We start from the raw sequence: 18,967 nt of genomic DNA, 5'->3' as shown, positions 1-18,967 counted from the left end.
ATAAGATTATTAAGAAAATTAATTTTCTGAGGATTGCAAGTGAACAATATAACACAGTAGATTGAAAATATAAGAAAATAATCCAAAACTCAAAAGAGCAGCAATTTCTTGTAAAAACAGCACATCAGAGGTTTAATCCGTTTAAAAATTGTTAAGTTTATTTGTAAAACAATGCATTTAAACAAAGCAGTTTCATCTTCGCAATATAACAATCAAAATTATGCCTCACAGATGAATGGTCTTCGTTCATAAACACCTCATAAAAAATTTAGAAAATGCTAAAAAAAAATTGAAATATTCTTAAAATGTTATTATTGATTGAATACAGGCAAATTTCATAATTTACATAAATCAAGAATAACACCAACACTTGAGTTCCAAATTTAAGCAGAACAAAAAATATTGAAAAATAGCAAAAAATGATATTCTTTTTAAGATCATTTTTATTTGCTCAGATAAATTTGATGAATATTTTGTCATTGAATATTTCAAATGTAAAAATTCATTCCTAACAAGAAAACATTAAAAGCAATTCCCTAACTACCCAGCAATGTAATTATGAATTTTATATCTAAAAACAAGAGAGAAAATTCTTAGAAATAAAAAAAAAATAGAGGATTTTGTTTGTTTGGCCAAATCAAGTAAGATTAGCAAAAATAAGAGAAAGATAAAAAGTAACAAAGTAAAAGAAAGAAAAGAACTTAAAATATGACTTATAAAAGAAAATTTTTAACTGAGAACATTTAACAACATTGAAACTTAAAGAAAGAACAAGAAACTTTTAGCAATAACTTTAAATTAACACAATATATTTAAATTAAATGAAAAATATGTATAACAAATTTTAACAATATGCAAAATAAATATTAGAAATAAGATTGAATCAAAAAATTACGAAGGTATTTTAAAATATACAATACTTCTCACAAAGAATGTTACATCTACAAAATTTTACATTTCCAAATTTGAACAATACATTACTACATAAAAACTAGAAATGAAATTTACATTTTATTGAATAAAAATGAATTAACAGATATTTAAAATAAGTACATATTCTCAGCTTAGAAAGTCGAAATATGGATAGCTAAAAATAAATTTATAAATTTTTACCACATAGTTAGATATTCTATAAAAAATAATAATAAAACATATATAATTTTATTTTTTCTTATAAGGAATATTAAAATTTGGATAAAAAAAATTAATAAATTTAAAAATATCAAACTACGTAAATTACCTTTAAGAATATAATCTGTGAGAAGTGCAGGTACAGCTGGATTATCTTCATTTATCGCCTTGAGAACTGAAATAAAAACACAACATTAAAAACATCAACGATTATAAGGAAACGTTTTTAAATATATTAATATCCAATGAGAACATAGATTGATTATAATAATTCTTAACCCTTAGGTAGTCATGGCTAAGCAATTAATTTATTTTTCCCTTACAAATGGTGACAAACTCAAAATTCAGTTTTCGGTTTCCTGTAGTCAGTACAAATAATTAGCCCAGGAACCAAAAATTGAACTTTTCAAATTCTCGATACTTGCCTTAACCCACTGGTTTATTATCGCTTTTCTTTTTTAAATAGTTTTCAAAATACAAAGTAATTTTTTACAAAATAACTACTCTGCTTATCTTGTACTTAGAGGTGGTTAAAAATATAGGAATAAAACCAGGCTAGCTAAGAAAAATTAACTGATTAAGCACTAATGACAACCAACTATGATATAAATAAGATTTCCTAAGAAATTGTATATAGATTTGCAGAAGGAAAATCAAGACATTTATAATCTGAAAAATGTATAAAAGCTTAGACATTTTTTTAATAATTTATTTCAGATGCTAGTTGACCTAAATAATAATAAACTTATATTCCGTTTTGTGATTGATTAAAAGTATTATAATTATTTAGTATAATAAGTATAATAGACTATTTCAATACACTAGTATAATAAGTATAATAGACTATTTCAATACACTAGTATAATACACAATTTCAAATTGTATAAGCTTCCTTTTATATACATTTTAATTGAAATATTAAAATGAGATTCTCGAAAAATTAAATGTACTAAAATCACTAGAGTGAGTTTTAATAATTGTCTGTACACATAATAATTTAATTAATAGTTTAAGGAGGGACAGAATATTATTTTGTATTTATTAAGAATATGCATTACTTTTGCATGTATAAACTTTAACTTTGCTCAATGTAACTAAATACAGTACACTGCATTTAGTTGAATACATTCTAAATTATTCATATATATTTTTGTAATGTTTTTATTATATAAAATGACAAGACTTAAAATTCCTCTTAACTTTGGTGAAAATATATTTTGTAATGAAATATCTACCAAAAGAAATATCTACTTTTTAAAAAATTATCCCTAAAATAATTCTAATTTCAAAAATCTGAAAATTGTAAATCGAAAGCTTAAATTTAAAAATATGAGTAAATATAAAATTTTAATGTAGTAGCAACCTTTTGCTTATTACAACTGGTATAACAAACAGACAAGTATAACAGGCATTGTATTCAACAAATGTCCCTATTCCAGGGTTCCCACTCAATTTCAGAAAAAAAATTCGCCTGACTTTTCCAGGTTTATCAGGAAAATTTCAATGAAAATCCATACCATATTTTGTGCTTACCATGCAATTTTTTATCAGAAAACTTGGGTTTTTATTTTTTATTATTAGTAAGGTCAAAAATTAGGTTTTGTGAGCAAAAACATAAAATAGAATGTGAATGGAGACATAGAAAAGTTTCACTAAAAAGTGAAAATTTATAAAATACTTGTAATAGATGTTAGAATTAATTATTTAACTCAAATCTCAATAACTTATCACTGTTACCGACAATTCTAAGACTGAAGATTTTCCAGGTTTTTAGCAAAAAATTTTTATTTTCCCTAACTATTCCCCACTTTTTAGAGTTAAAATAAAATTCCCTGACAATTCCAGGTTTTCCCTGCTCTCCCTTACCCGAGGGAGCCCTGTGCTCCAAAGGTTTAAAAGTTTTTTAGTTGCAGCATAAAAAGTCAAAAAAACCTTTTTTTTAAAAAAAAATAGTAAAAGCAAATCAAAGGGGGTTTTATTTTAGTCAAAGTGTATTTATCTTTATTTATTTAAACTAGACTTTTGATTTTTTTTACCGAAATCGAATTAAGTTATCAGTCTGAAACAGTAATTAAAGGTTTTCAAATTTATTATACATTAATTAGGTTATACTAAAAAAATACTTTTCATGTATCTAAATGTAAATTCTTATTATAAAATAATTGACTTATGCCAATAGTTAACTAGCGATTTCTGGTGGATAAGATACTGCCTATCTGTACTTAAAATTCTGTGCGGCCTATGCGGAGATTTTATTATTCCAAAGGCTTTTTCCAAGCAAGAATACCGCAATCAACGTTTATTTATTCAAAAATTAAAGTTTGCAAAATTTTCTAAAATAGCGAACCAATATCATTCGCTTGGAAAAAGGTATATTTTTCTCATTTTTAACAAATATTTTTTTAATTAAAATATGGTGGGGTAAGACAAGATTTTGAGTGACGCAGGACTGTACAATGTCAACTATGAATGTGCAACAAAATTCAATTTACAATGTCTGTTTATGTTCTGGGGGTATAGAAAAAATGTGTTACAAGTTAAAATAAATGAGGGAAGTTGGGAAAAATTGCATGACGAAGAAAAGACATGCCGCTTGAATGGAAATTCAAACTCACATCTGCAAGAAATTGTTCTAAGGAAAGGGTAAAGCAGGTTTATTGAGAATCATGTCAGTCAGGAAAAAAAGAAGAGAGAGAAAAACATTCCTGCCATTCTAATTGATGAAGTCACCAGCAGCACATGATCAATGCATGGTGTTTCACTTTCGTTCCCATCCTTTCAACAGATTTGAATTTCCTTTTACACCATATAGTTAGTGCTTCTAAAGTTGCTCAAGGGATTTTGTGTTCACACATTTTAACGTTATAACTTTTTGAGTTCACTTTCATACATGATGTGCCACTGCCAAAATTTGTTTTGTTTTCTTTCTTTTTTGTATCTAAAATGCCTCATTTTTCCATAATAGTGACTAAAATCTATCATAGCAAAAATTTAAAGTGTGGCATGTCAGTCAGTGTGGCTTTACTGAAAATTACTGAAATAATTTAAAGAATGAAAAGACAAAAATTCACTGTTCAATGCCTTTTCAACATCATTCCAATTAACTATTTTATAAACCACTCACAAAATATATAATATATTAAATAATAATATAACACCAATACGTAGAATTTATAAAATTTAAGCTTCAAAATGTGATATTTTAATACAGCTTTCCTTTTTTTTCTCCAGCAAACAAAAACTGAAGTTACATTTGCAACAACACAAAAGAAAATAATCTTACTAAATTAACTGTATTTTTAAAGAAAAAAAATCTATTCAAAATAATTTTTAAAAGAATGTCAAAAACTTATTTTTTTATAATTAAAGTAGAAATACCAGTAATGTAAAAGCTATACAAAAAAACTATATTTTTAAAACTATAATTAATTAAACAAAGAAATAACACAAACATATGCGATTGTTTCACTTTTTTAATTCATCTCTGTTAACATTGTCAATCTTACTGAATAAAACAGTAAATTTTATCTTTCCTTTCAGCCGTTCTCCCTTTGTGAAGTACGAGGTAATATTTATTAAACAATAATAAAAATTGAGAAACCACCAAATTTGAGAGTTACATTTTAACAAAATATTAACAATAGACCAATAAGTTATGAATTTAATACAACTTAATACAAAGTTATAAATAAATTTTGGCAGAACTGTAGTAAAAAAAAAAAAATATTAAAAACTTTCTGATTTGCTGAAAAACACTTCTCTATAAACTTAGAACAATAAAGAAATGTTAAAAAAAATAATAAAGTGATTATCATTGTTATTGAATGGTAAATATAAGGCTTGTCCGTAATTTTTTTAAACGAGAGGAAATAATTTGAGAAATATTTCTCCAAAATGGTCTCTCATGTCCAGGACCTCAGATTTCAGATTATCTTCAAAGGTCAAATAAGATAAGAACACAAACAATAACAGATTTTAATTCAAATTTGTAACGACTTCAGAAGATCTTATGTAAACTTGCAACAAGTTTGTTTTCATTCTATCAAAATACTAGTGAAGAGATTAGAATGAGCTTGAATTTGAATTTTGGTATCTTAAAAGAAAGCTGCTTTTCAAAACAATAGATTGACAACTGCTTAAATTGATGAATGCATTTCATAATAGCAAATAGAAATAAATATTTGAGCCCAACATGCACACAGTGACTTACTTTTTATCAAAATCTGTAAAGTCTGATTGTTAGGCGGTCCATTTTCTACACTATAAGGAATGACAGTAGTCAGGAACTGTAATAAAATGAATGTCTATTAATGACTTTTAAAGCTAATTTTTTAATCTTATTTTTGGTCATGAAATGTAATAAAATGAATGTGAATTAATAAAAAATTTATTGGCTAAATTTTTTTTATTAGTAATAATTTTAGTCAGGAAATGTAACAAAATGTATATCAAGAAGACATTTTTAATTACAAGCTATCTTAATTACTAATAACTTTTGTCAGGAACCGTAATAAAACTTACTTAATTTTTTAAAATTTTTTAGCCATTTATTAAAAAAATCAACAAAAAAAAATAATAATAATAAAATAAAATCAATATAATAAACAATGAAAAATGTTTAATTCCCTTTACATTTTATTTACATACTTATTCTATACATAAACTTAACCAATTAAACTGAAATGCACATAGTTAATACACAATCTACCAATAAGTATTTGGACACCTATGCAAATGACTATATCTGCGGTTCTGAGATATGTCACGCCCTCCGCCGATGTATATCGTGTAGGGAACAACATCGGCATTAGTCCCATGCAAGATGCCTACTGCACTATTTTGGATGACAATGTGCTTCCTACCCTGTGGCAGTTTTACGAGGTGGACCCCTGTTACTTCCAAGATGCAATGCCAGCTGTCATATTGCAAGAGTCACCAAGGCTTGGTATGGTGGCAATGGGGTTAATGGAATGGACTGGGCTGCTCAGAGCCCAGACTTGAACCTTTTTTTTTTAATCGAGGAAAAATTTCGTTTTAAGAAATGAATGCATAAAATTTGGTGAGTACCATTAACTTTTAACGGAAGTTATATAGTGTAAATACAGAAGTTTTCCCTATTCTTATTTTATTTATACAGTTGGACTTCCATTTAACGAACTTCTCTATTTTGTGATTTTTTTCTAGAAACCAAGAACATTTTGGAAATTTTTTCATAAAAATAACTTCTAGATAATGAAGTGAATGCTCTATTTAACAAACTTTTCTTTGAGATCCACTTTCCCTATTTTCCAAAATAGTTCAGAACATTTCAAACTTGTTAACGCAATTTATGGGGGAAATGACCTAGAATTGATTTTCGAAGCCTCTTAACTTTTAGAGAATGAAGTAAAATCCCTTTCTCTTCTTGCTTGCATTTCAAACGAAAAACTCAAACAAAATTAACAGATTTTTTATCAGTAGCAATTAAACTTAAGAACACATATGGTAATGTATGTTTAAAATTACTTTTATAATAAATGCAGCAACAATTTTACACATAAATTTAGCTTCTTCTTAGTTGAAAATGTATGTAGCATGATAGTGTAACACTGGATAATGTTTTGCTCTATTCTTGCTTTCCATGCAGATTACTTTTATGGTTAAAATTTCTAAAATAAATAGTAAATACTAGTTTACGACATCAAGGAGAACCATTTTGCTATTTTTATTATGTCTAGAGTTGATGAATTTATAACCTGTTCTGTGATGCTTAAATATTTCAAAAGATGATTTTCTATTTAATGAATATTCCATATAACGAACTTATTGTCGAGATTTAGCGCCTTCATTTAATAGGGGTCTGACTGTAATTTGTTTTATTTCTCATTTATTTACATTGTCTATTACATATTTTTGTACAAAATATTTCTTTTTGTTCTTAAATTAGTCATAGCTGCAACCATCCAAAAGTTTTTCTCTCTGTGTGTATTGCAATTAATTTTCTGAATGATTCCAACAATTCTTAATACTACCAAATATTTCACTTAGCATCTTCCTCTAGCATTTTAAAAATCCTGATTGGCATTTTTAAAATAAGAGTACAATGACATGCAATTATCTCACAACACAAGTCAAAAACAATCAGAGCTTTTGCTTTTTATGATTTTTACAATATAAAACAACATTCTTACTAAACCTAATTGATGGGGCAAGTGAAATCCAACTTATTAGTTAATTATCATATCTACAATATATTAGCATTATTAATTGCATCCAAGTTACACTTACGAATCCGATACAAATAAATCTCAAAAAGACGACACAATTAAGTTCTATTCAAAAATGCAACTTAAAAAGTAATAAGTATGTTTTTAAGAAGAACCAAAATCTATTAGTAATATGCTACTGAAGAGCTCCAGCAAGAATAAGAAGTATGCAAATGAATTGCACATCGAAAATTGATTTAAATATATTCTAGATCAGCTATGAATTGAGTATTACACAAGAGAGAATTGGAGAACATTTATGATTCAAATGACAATAGGGAAAATAGAAGACTCATGAAAATTACAGCACTCAAAGACTAAAAATACATTTTTCTAGAAATTCAAGGAATTTTTAGTCTAATTCAAAAATATTGCAACAAAACTTTTTAGTGTTAAAAAAAAATAATAATAATTACTTCACAAGAATTTTCCGTTTAAAAAAAAAAGAAAACTACCTTGATGGACTCAAGTAAATAAAAGAATATTTCCTGTTAAGTTAAAAGAAAAAGAATATTTTCTGTAATGTTAAATATAATGTGAATAACTTAATATCACAATTCAGTGTTTTATTTTAATTCCTAATTCCTTACTTGTTTGAATTCCTAAAGTTTATAAGTGGGACCTGAAATTTAGTTTTATGAATAATTACTATTTCAATATATTTTGAGTTCTATTTTTAGCACATTTAAGAATTGTGTAAAATCAAATGATTCTTTTCTTTGTTAAATAAAAAATTATTGTGAAACAAATTTTAACAGTATATAAATTTTCTAAAGATGATTTTAAAATGCTAATGCAATTTTTTAAAAAAGGCTTTAATTTGGGTATGGGGGAAATTTCAAACCAAGAAAGCTATGCTCAGGGGAAATATATTTATATTGTATCCCTTATAATTTTGCGCACCCCAGCTGGCATTTACAATTATATCAAAAGGATTTTTAGCTCACTAATCTTTTAACTTTTATTTATTGACCATATTTATTGATTATACTTTTTTACAATAAAAATTTTTATTTAAACTCTCCTTCACGTTTTCTGTTTTACTCATTTTTCTTACACTTAACCCTTTTGCATTTTTATACATTTGCGCAATTTATCTTTACTGCTGTTTTCAACCACCAGCGCCCAGTTTTGGAGCAACAAAATTTTTCTTTTGATTGCCCCATTAGTCTTTATACCAAATTTGTGCCATGATGACTATCAGCCCAAGTTTCAGATGATTCAGAATAGGCTGAATTTGATTATTAACACCTGATCTATGAATATAGTAATAATAAAATTATAAAGAAAGAGATTCTGCTTCAAAAACATTAATACAAGTTATTGGAAACAAAATTAAGCGAAATTACAGAAAAGTAAACACAGTAATCTTAACATAATATTTCAATGTTTTCCCCAAAATATCAGGCAATAATAAATTAAAAATAACTTTAAATTTCTAATACAATTAAAAATTATGTTAAAACATTTCATTTTTAACTTGTAATTTTTTCACAAAAAAATGTTTGAAAAAGTTTTTAGTTCTATACTCTTTTAAAATTTCAGAAATAATTATTTTTCATATTTTTAACAGCCCTAATCGCTAGCAATTTTCAATCCAATTTCATATCAGGAATTTAAAGCTTAATCTCAAGTGGACAATGTTATCAACATAAAAGCTATTTAAATTCTTAAAAACTTAATTATTTTTATTTTAAAAAAAAGTGCATTAGAAGATGAAATAGGTAAAAGTAGTAATTATAGTACTGCCCATAACAATCCAATATCTACATTTATGACATCCTTACAAGTTTTTAATATTAATATCCAACTAAAAAAAAACTTAAAAAAAAGTTTTTTATTGACAAGTAAAAGTTAAATATGAGCTAAATAAAAACCAGATCCCTTATTTTAAAGTGGAAGCAAAGAGTATTGAAAAAAGATGAAGATAATTAATTCCAAAATGCACTTTGATTAAAATAAGAGAAAATACATCATATAAAAGCACGAGAGAGACCAGTAGATTTAATAAATTCGATCAACCTTGGGACTTTATGTAATATATTTTTTTAAATATTTGATATTTTTCTTCAATATAATGCATGGAAAAAATTTCTATTTTTAAAAAGTAAATTTTTTTATACATATATATATACATAATATTAGTATGAAAATTTCATATAATGGTTTGTAATCAAAACTTACTTTAGCATCGGAGTTGTTTCCCATTGATGAGCGTACTCGTCGTTTCTCTGTACTATGTTGTCTTTTTTTATTTTGTATGGTGAGTAAGTAAGAAATGAATGTATTTTTTAGCTCCTTCTCAAATTCTAGTTCATCCCTTAAAGCTAACTCTTGAATTAAAACTTCTGAATTTTCTTGTATCATCATCTCTAATTCTAAGTAGAGTTCATTTAACTGAGAATTAGTAAGTGTTTTCAGCTCTGAAAGAAAATGTTTAACATTAGAAGACAATTTTTATCAACAGAATTTTTAGCTACAAAAGAAGGGGAAGAAAAGTTAGACATGAAAGAAAAATGAATCAAATATTTTCGTTAACATATCTTGCTGTATAATAGTGTAACTCTGTATATTACCTTTGTATTAAAACAGGGAAATTGATGAGATATGATTAAAAAATAAAGAAATCACTTTAGTTGTAGACAAAAAAAAAACATCCTTTATTAGGTTGGATTTTTTAAAAATTACAAACATGGCCACATTTATAACTTCAAAAATATTATATTAACAGATTATCAGGCAAATCTTTTCCTTAGAGCTCTAAAACAAATATTACTTTTTTAAAATAGAAAGCATTTTTGCTTTTTAAAAAATATTCAATGACTGCACTGAAGCAGCATAGCATGAAGCAGCCCAATGATCCCCAGTCCTCAAAACATATTTCAATTAACAGTGAATGCTTACTTGCCAACCTATGCTTAAGAGCATCAAAAGAGATGAAAGAATTGGTAAATTATCGATAAATAGAGCCAAAAATAAACCTGACCCCACATTATCAAGATTAAATTTTAAATAATCTGGCTACAAATTAATCACCGAAAAATCCATTCATTAGAAATTTATATAACTGTGTAATCAAGTTATTTTTAAGATAAAAGAATAAAGCCGCTTAAAGAAAATAAAGTTAAAAAATAGATTTTGTTAAAAACACGACAAAACAGTGTTTTGTCCCAACACTGAATTAATGAGTACAATCCTATTGAATAAAAAGTTAGTCGTTACATTGATTGTTAAGAAAAAAACAAAAGTATTTATGCATTAGCTAAAATGGGAAAAAAATAAATAATTGATATAATTTAATTATAACAGGATTAAGAATGATTTTTAAAAAATTTAATTTATGAAATTAAAAAGTTAGGAAACATGTAATGCCTATATTGGGCTAGATATAGCAGCTGGACACAGAAAAAAAATATGCAGTATTTTTAATTATAAAAATATATAGATCTCCATGCTACAAAAAAAAAGTGTTACTCCTTTAAACAACACACATAATATCTATGTAAAACATAATACATACATTTATGTATAGTAATCAAAGCAAAATTGGTCATTACACTCAGAAAAATTTGAAAAATAAATTTTTACTTATATTATTACACTGATACCATGTTACTGACATCCCACATTATAAATGTTCTGAGTTTCTGATGCAAAATCAGCTGAGTAAAAAAAATTATCACCTAGCTAGGATATATATATGAAAATTATAGATACATGAAAAAAGAGGGGGAAAGAAAAATTATAATGAAAAAAATAACAAACTGGAAAAAAAAGAACAAATATTTTTTTAAAAAATCCGGAAAATTAAAGATATAATCTTTTCATAAGCCCACACGATTATATCCGTAAAAAAGTGTGCTTTCTGACATTGTATCAATATAGCCAAAGCAAAATATAATAATACAATAGCGTAAGGAGCACTCAAAAAAATTTTTTTACAAGAATTACAACAAATAAAATAGAACACAATAAGTAAAAATAACACGTAAAAACAGGAAATAAAATAAAAAGAAAAAGCAGAATAAAACAAAATTTATAAAGCGAGTAAAATTATATATACATATAAGTTCGAAATGTAGAGAAAACAGGGAAAAAATTACAGTTTTTCCATGTTTTCTCTACATTTTGAACTTATTTTATGAGTTCTATTTACTTGCAGCTTATGCGCAGTAAATGAAACGTATTGTTTTTCTTAATTTCCTTCGTTTTTTAATATATTTATTTATCATGCTATATATATATATATATTGGTTCCTCCCAACTTTGATTGAGCAGCAAACATTTATTTCTGCAAAAGTCCTATCTTTATTAAGAAAAAAAATTTATATGTTTTGCCTGTTTTCATTATTTAAATAACCTTAATATACATTTCTATAAAAGGAAAAAAATATTAACTATAAATATTTTATTAAAAAAAAACTTTTACTTCAAATAAATTTAATTGTATAGAAACAGCAAAGAAATAATGTTATAATTACAATGTAAAAATGTATATTGAGTTGTAATAGCTCAGTTCAACACATTTACAAAAAAAAAAATACAATACAATGAGACTCCATACAATGCAAACACATTTGTAACTCATTTGAAATTATTATTTTAGAAACTATTTATTTACTTTTAAGATGGGAAGTATGAAGATATTTAATTTTGCATTAAGGCTTATTAACTCATTGATTGTAACTCATTTGAAATTATTATTTTTTGAATTTTGCATTAAGGCTTATTTTAAGCTAGGTGTACAACCTCTGAAGCCCAACTTTGATTGAGCAGCAAACATTTATTTCTGCAAAAGTCCTATCTTTATTAAGAAAAAAAAATTTATATGTTTTGCCTGTTTTCATTATTTAAATAACCTTAATATACATTTCTATAAAAGGAAAAAAATATTAACTATAAATATTTTATTAAAAAAAAACTTTTACTTCAAATAAATTTAATTGTATAGAAACAGCAAAGAAATAATGTTATAATTACAATGTAAAAATGTATATTGAGTTGTAATAGCTCAGTTCAACACATTTACAAAAAAAAAATACAATACAATGAGACTCCATACAATGCAAACACATTTGTAACTCATTTGAAATTATTATTTTAGAAACTATTTATTTACTTTTAAGATGGGAAGTATGAAGATATTTATTTATAATTTACTACCAGCTGACCTCAATCTCTAAGACTGCAGAAGTCAATAAAACAAATTTAGGAATTAATAAAAGAAAGTCATGCTGCTCAGCGTCTAAGGGAGAAATGAGTCTCATAGTGATTAGAAGTTTTTCCAAATTTCTGATTACAAAATATTCGGCTATAAGCTAAAACCCACTGAGTAAATTTTTTTTTTTTTTAAATCATTAGTACACAGATGTTTTTTTTTTTTTTTTGAATTTAAAATTTATTATTAAAGTTAAATAAAAATTAACTATATAATTGGTATGCTTAAAATGTCTAAGCATTTGTGATGGGTTTTCAATAATACACTATTTTTTGAAACATCATATAATTTTCATAAACTGAAGATTTCTGAGTCGATATTTTTATATTAAGATGCTTGTAATGAGCCTGAAAATGCTGAAAAAATATTATTTTTGCAGCATAAATTAAAAAATTTTAATGACTCCATTTTTTTTCTCCATCTTATAACAGTCTACCTGCTATTTTTAAATAATTTATTAAATATTTTTCAAAATAAACTATGTTTTAACTATTCTATATTATCTATAATTACTTATTTATGCATTTTTTATATAATCAAGAGTTGATAAACAAAATCATTTATATGGCTTTAATTCAAAATGTGGTAAGTATTGCTGTATATATGACATCATTAAATATTCTCATAAATTCATCTAAATTTTGCAATTTCACAATGAGTAATTATTAGTTCGAAAAACTTTGTCAAAGATTATGCTCTGTCTATGATGATATATTGGTTAATGTAAATTTTCATTATTCTTTATTGAATATAAATTTTCATTAAAAATTTTTTTCCTAGATTTATTAGGCTAAATAGTTATAAAATATTTGACTAAATATTAGGCATTTATAATTTTAACCTATCGAATAATGGGCAGAAAGGCTGAATATTTGTTATATGCTTAGGAACATAAACACAATAGGAATTTGAAAGGCAAAAGGTGTTTGTAACAATAATATTCGTACTATAATTATTTTAGTTTATAATAGAGTGAATAAAATTTACATAATTATTAAAATAAAATAAAAAAACTTCTTTATCAAACTTTTAGTAGAACATTTATTACAAAAAGAAGTTCCTGAAACAATTTGAAAATAAAAGGAAAAATAAAATGTGATATACAAATGAATGAAATACATAAAGAAAATACTAAATTTAAAAATCTTATTTTTCTCAGAAATGATATTGTTGTATTTTTAAATACTAAAAAAAATCCAATAAAATGCTTACTTTCTTCATAAAGTATGGAAGAAATTATATTTTTCTCTTTTTCTTCAGAAGTTGTTACCACTTCTTCTTGAGATTCCTCCATAGGTACTTCCTCTTGCTATAAACAAATTGGGGAAAAAACAGTTATAATAAAGGTTATAATTTAAAGTTAGTTAACAACTGTAGGGAAAAAACAAAATTATAAAATGTAACAAAACTATAACTAAGATTTTTAAAAAAAAAACATAATAAAAATTCCAGACATTTGAAAATCATTTTTTTTCTTTTAATGTCTTGCATATATTTACTGTCTTACACAAGTTTCCTTGCATACTATGAAAATTAGATTCACATTCGCTAATCAGGGATAGTATTATTTTTTTTCCATATGACATAACTTCTTTTACTGCAGTATAGCTTGTTTTGCAGCATAATTAAAAAATAAAAAAAATCAGTTGCAACCAGAGCCGCATTATACCTTTCGTAGGCCCTAGGCATAGCTGTTTTTGGGCCCTTCCCTCCTTCCCCCACTCCTCCCCTCTTTTCAAAACATATGCTAAAATTTTCTTGCATATTTTTTTTTACTATTTTCAAATTTGTATGAACATAAATCTGCACAAGAAATGTTGAAGGCCAAAATTAAAGATAAACTTGTGAATACTTTTCCTAACGTTTACATTGTATTAAGAATATATTTGTCGATTCTTGGATCAAATGCAGAAGGAGAAAGAGATCTTTCTCCAGATTAAAATTGATAAAAAATTATTTGCGTTCAACAATGAATCAAGATCGTTTGGCACTTATGTCTATTGAATACGACATTTTGCGTAGTTTGGAATTCGACAGCATAATACAAGATTTCGTTAAATCCAAAAATCGCAAAAAAGTAATATATTAGATCATAAGATTTTGCAAAATAATTTATTACTGAAAAATATTATATTTTTATTTGTATCTTCATAATTTTGTGCAAAATACACTTGTTGTTTTTAAAGCTAAATTATTTTTGTCAACAAATTTTTTTCTCCCAAGTTTTTCGTAGGCCCCTGAATTTTGTAGGCCCTAGGCACGTGCCTAGTGTGCCTATAGGTTAATCTGCCCTGGTTGCAACTGTTAAAAGCTAATGTCCATGAAGATTAAAAGTAATGAAAATCCTAAACAGTCACCATTTAGAGTTAATTAATGCTATAATACCGAGAATGAAATTTCAGTTCTAAAAATACAGGCTGGATTAAAATTTTTGATCGCTACTAGTTTACTTTCTAGAAAAACATGAAAATATTTTTAAAATATTCCAGTACCAGAAAAAACTTTCTGCTGTCTAAAACCAATAAAGAATGTAGAAATTTCAAAATTAAAACATATTTATTGCAATAATAATATTAAATCAAAATAAGATTGAACAGTTATCTCTACTTAATTGCATATCAGATAATCGAGTAACCCGGATAATCGAATTATACAATGCTTATTTGGACCGTAAAACCTTTACTTCAAACGAGGGCAAAAGTCACCTGAATCAGTTTTTTGCCTGCAAAGAACAAAAATTTTATGAACATGAAATCATGGTAATGCCAGAAAGATTTCAAAAGGTATTGGACCAGAATGGACAGTATATAATCCAAAAAAATATTTATTCACTATTAAAAAAAAAAAAAAAGTCTTTCATTTTCATAGGAAATTTTTTTTTTCCAAACAACCCAATAAGATTTATCATTCGGTGTGGTGAATATTTATTAATTAATATATCTTATTAATTAATATTTCTTAATATTATAATATTTCTTATAGAAGAAATATTTCTTACATTAGAATAATATTTCTTAATTAAATGAGAATGGAAAATTCTGGTACACTGGAATATTTCTTGAGAAAATAATTAATTTTAAATTTTACCAAAAATCTGTTGTTTTCATTCAGATTTATTAACAACAATTTTATACTGTAGTGCCTGCAACAAAGCTAAGTTGGTATTATGAATGTACATGTTTTTAAAAACATGTCAACCACATACAGTTTGATAATAACATTAATTTTAACTTATTAATTTTATTAAAATTTATTTTACAGATTAAAATACCAATGTTGAATTTTAAAATATAAATTTCATGAATTTTCAAATTTATCACTAACTTGCATAATTTCATCAATTTCTTCTAATACTTGTTCAGCTGTGAACATGGGTTCTTGCTGTAAACTGGAAATTATCAAAGAATGGAGATCCAAATCTTTTGCAACATCATCATCAGATTCGTCCAACTCTTCATTTGTTTCCTTATCCTGATTTAAAAATTAAAAGAATTCATTATCAACATACATTTTAACCAAAACAAGTAAAAAAACATAAATAGAAAAAACTTGGCTTTTTTTTTTTTTTTTTTAACTTTACATACCCTTTTCTCATTTAAATTGAGACAATTTATTTGCATTTTTCGAGCATAAGACTTTGACCAATCAATAGGCAACATATTTCCAAAATTCCCTGTGAGGGTCCACCACATTCTAATATAAATAAAACAAAACATAAATTAGAAATATTTCTCATTCACAAACACTTTAAAATTGCAAACACATATATATAATTTAAAATTAGCAAGGATCGCAAGGCAGAAATTGGGGACGAAATTCACGAAATTCAAATTCTAAAAAAAGCTCTTTTAAAAAATTTAAATTCGTAAAAACGACAAATTCACGAAGTTTTTTTCCTTTATAAAAATGACCGTACAAAATTGTTCTAGAATGAATTTTCAGTTTAAAAAGAAAAAAGATCCGAAAAAGACATGAAAAGAAAAAAGATTCGAAAAAGACATGAAAAGAAAAAAGATCCGAAAAAGACATGATTTTACGACGGCATCGTCGTAAATCGAAAGTGCCATCAAAGTTCGCGTTTCGAATTAGCGTTTTACAAATACCGGAATTAGAAAAACCGTGCGGAAAAGGCCGAAAAAAATCATCATCTTATGACGCCCAGAATCAAACGTACTTATCAAATGTAAATTTAAAATAACTTTATCCAAAATTTGCAAGAAATCTATTGAATAGTTTTGGAGAAATAAAAATTTAAAAATACATGATTTTAAAATTATTTTTATGGGTTTATTAAAAATTACAGCATTAAAAATGATTTCTAATATATATACTTCCTTACAACTCAAAAACTTTTCGAACATTAATTAACTAAAAAAATAAAAATACAATTCAAATCAACAAATTCTAACATTTCGTTCAAAAAAAGTTTTCTTTTACTCGTGCAAATTAAAGAGTTGAATTTTTAACAATTTTAATTGTGGACTACTATTCAATGCTATTCAACATTAAAAAGCTCAAACTTTCGACAGCTTTCCAGGCTAAACCAATTAGACAATATTTTCCAGATTATAACGACTCCACCCCCAACGGTCAAACAATTAGAATCAATTTATAGAAGCCACCATGGTAAGAAATGAAAAATATTGTTGCTTTTATGAAATTAAATAAAGAGTATTAAATAAAGAAAATTAAGTTCTACTTTCAATTCAATAATCAAATTATCTAAAATAAAGTGGCAAAATGTAAGGTACAGTACAATATTAAATACAGACAAATATACAATTGAAAACCACATTACATACCATGCGTAATATACCTTTTACGTTAAACAGTTTCTCTGGTATTTTTCATCTTAACCTTTCCAGTGGAAATACTTTTTAAATGCCTGACTAATCATGGCATGCAAAGCACGCATAGGTAGGAAAGGCGGATTTTAAGAACGTTCTTACAGTGGATTAAAAAAAATTTAAAAAATTCGTTTTCCAGAAATATTCAGATTTTCAAGTTTAATATGAATCAGGTTAAATTTGTAGATCTCAGGCTTCACGAAATCGATAGAATAGTTCTTAAGAAACCGAATTTTAAAAAATGACTTTTTCAAAATTTAATTTCTCAAAAACTATTCGACCGATTTCGCTCAAATCTTGTATTTTGCCATTTAAAAGTACACACTTTAAAATGATGTAAAAATTGTATACCTTACAATTCAAAATTATGCAGACTATTATTAAATAAAATAATGAAAAATTATAGATATTTACTTACGTTATATTTTGAATGGAATTATCTTTGAATAAACTTATTTTATAATTGTGCGCAAAAATTTTTCAATTCACTTAAAAAGTTCTCGAGATATGATGAAATAAGCAGAAAGTAAACTAACTTAACCGCTCAACTGACTAAACTATTGGGACTGTATCTCACAAAGTACGTTTTTGTGTCCGATTTCGTAATTTAAAATATCGTCTGAGCTAATTAATTAGCATATTTGAGGTCACTCTCTCGAATGGGGTCTCTTATTTAGGGTGGTGTGTTTTTTATTTTGCGCACTGTACATAAACTTATTGTTTGTAAAATGAAAAAATATTTAAAGAAAACATACAGTGACGCATTAAAATATGAGACAATTTTAAAAATGAAAAGACACTGCTAATTTGTTTAGAATGCATTTTGATTTTGCAAACTTTCCATTGTTTATTAAATTCAGTAACTGTTATATCTTGAGAAATGAAAAAAAAATGAAAAAGAAGTGTAATTAAATAATTACGATTCGCCCTTACTGTCGTTTGACGTTAATTAAGCGTTTATTTTCGTGCCATTTAAGCTAAAATGGCAGTTAGAAGGAAAAAAACATCATTCGAAAAGGAAAACTTCACGAAATAAAGATTTATAAATAATATTTTAGGAAAAATCAGCGCGTTTACATAAACACACAATGGCATAAATAAATAACCATCAACAAATATTATACTTTTATATGCAATTTTTGCTAATTTCTTAATAAGAGAAAATAGTGCTGTAATGTTTACAATTTATATGGACTATTTCCACTGCTGAATTCGATGATAAAAGATAAAGATTTTGTTAAATTTGAAAGAATAATATGAAATTGGAACCTCGTATTCTTCTAAAATAGAAAGATCTATAAGATTTCTACAATTAGTATTAAGTTTGTTTTCCCTGAAGAGAAAATTTATAAAACTTTTAAAAAATTAATACAGTCAGTTAGTCAACATTCAAAAAATTATACATAATTTCACAATTTATGATTAAAAATAGCGAACTGTCAGGCCCTCAGTTGCTTTTAGCCCTCCCCTACCTAATATTAGGTCTTCCTTCTAAAGATGCAACGAGGACATTTCTTTGAAAACAC

The 18,967-nt window shown here is 25.7% G+C and overlaps 1 protein-coding gene across 2 annotated transcripts in view; it reads right to left on the bottom strand.

The window, feature by feature from the left end:
* The window catches only part of LOC107453792 (fasciculation and elongation protein zeta-2), a 49,153-nt gene that overhangs the window by 7,180 nt on the left and 23,006 nt on the right, over positions 1-18,967 (bottom strand). For both annotated transcript variants that reach the window (XM_043040895.3, XM_043040898.3), the window contains exons 3-8: positions 16,179-16,287; positions 15,919-16,065; positions 13,807-13,903; positions 9,561-9,799; positions 5,342-5,417; positions 1,241-1,306 (exon numbers count right to left, since the gene is read on the bottom strand). In XM_043040895.3, coding sequence (XP_042896829.1) covers positions 1,241-1,306; positions 5,342-5,417; positions 9,561-9,799; positions 13,807-13,903; positions 15,919-16,065; positions 16,179-16,287 — 734 coding nt within the window. The remainder of the gene's footprint in view (positions 1-1,240; positions 1,307-5,341; positions 5,418-9,560; positions 9,800-13,806; positions 13,904-15,918; positions 16,066-16,178; positions 16,288-18,967) is intronic.

This window comes from Parasteatoda tepidariorum, chromosome 7 (assembly GCF_982258835.1).
Source record: "Parasteatoda tepidariorum strain Cologne lab strain chromosome 7, Ptep-v5.0, whole genome shotgun sequence".
NCBI classification, from domain to species: domain Eukaryota; kingdom Metazoa; phylum Arthropoda; class Arachnida; order Araneae; family Theridiidae; genus Parasteatoda; species Parasteatoda tepidariorum.
The sequence above is the reverse complement of the archived record's forward strand: the minus strand, read 5'-3'. Positions and strand labels throughout refer to the sequence as shown.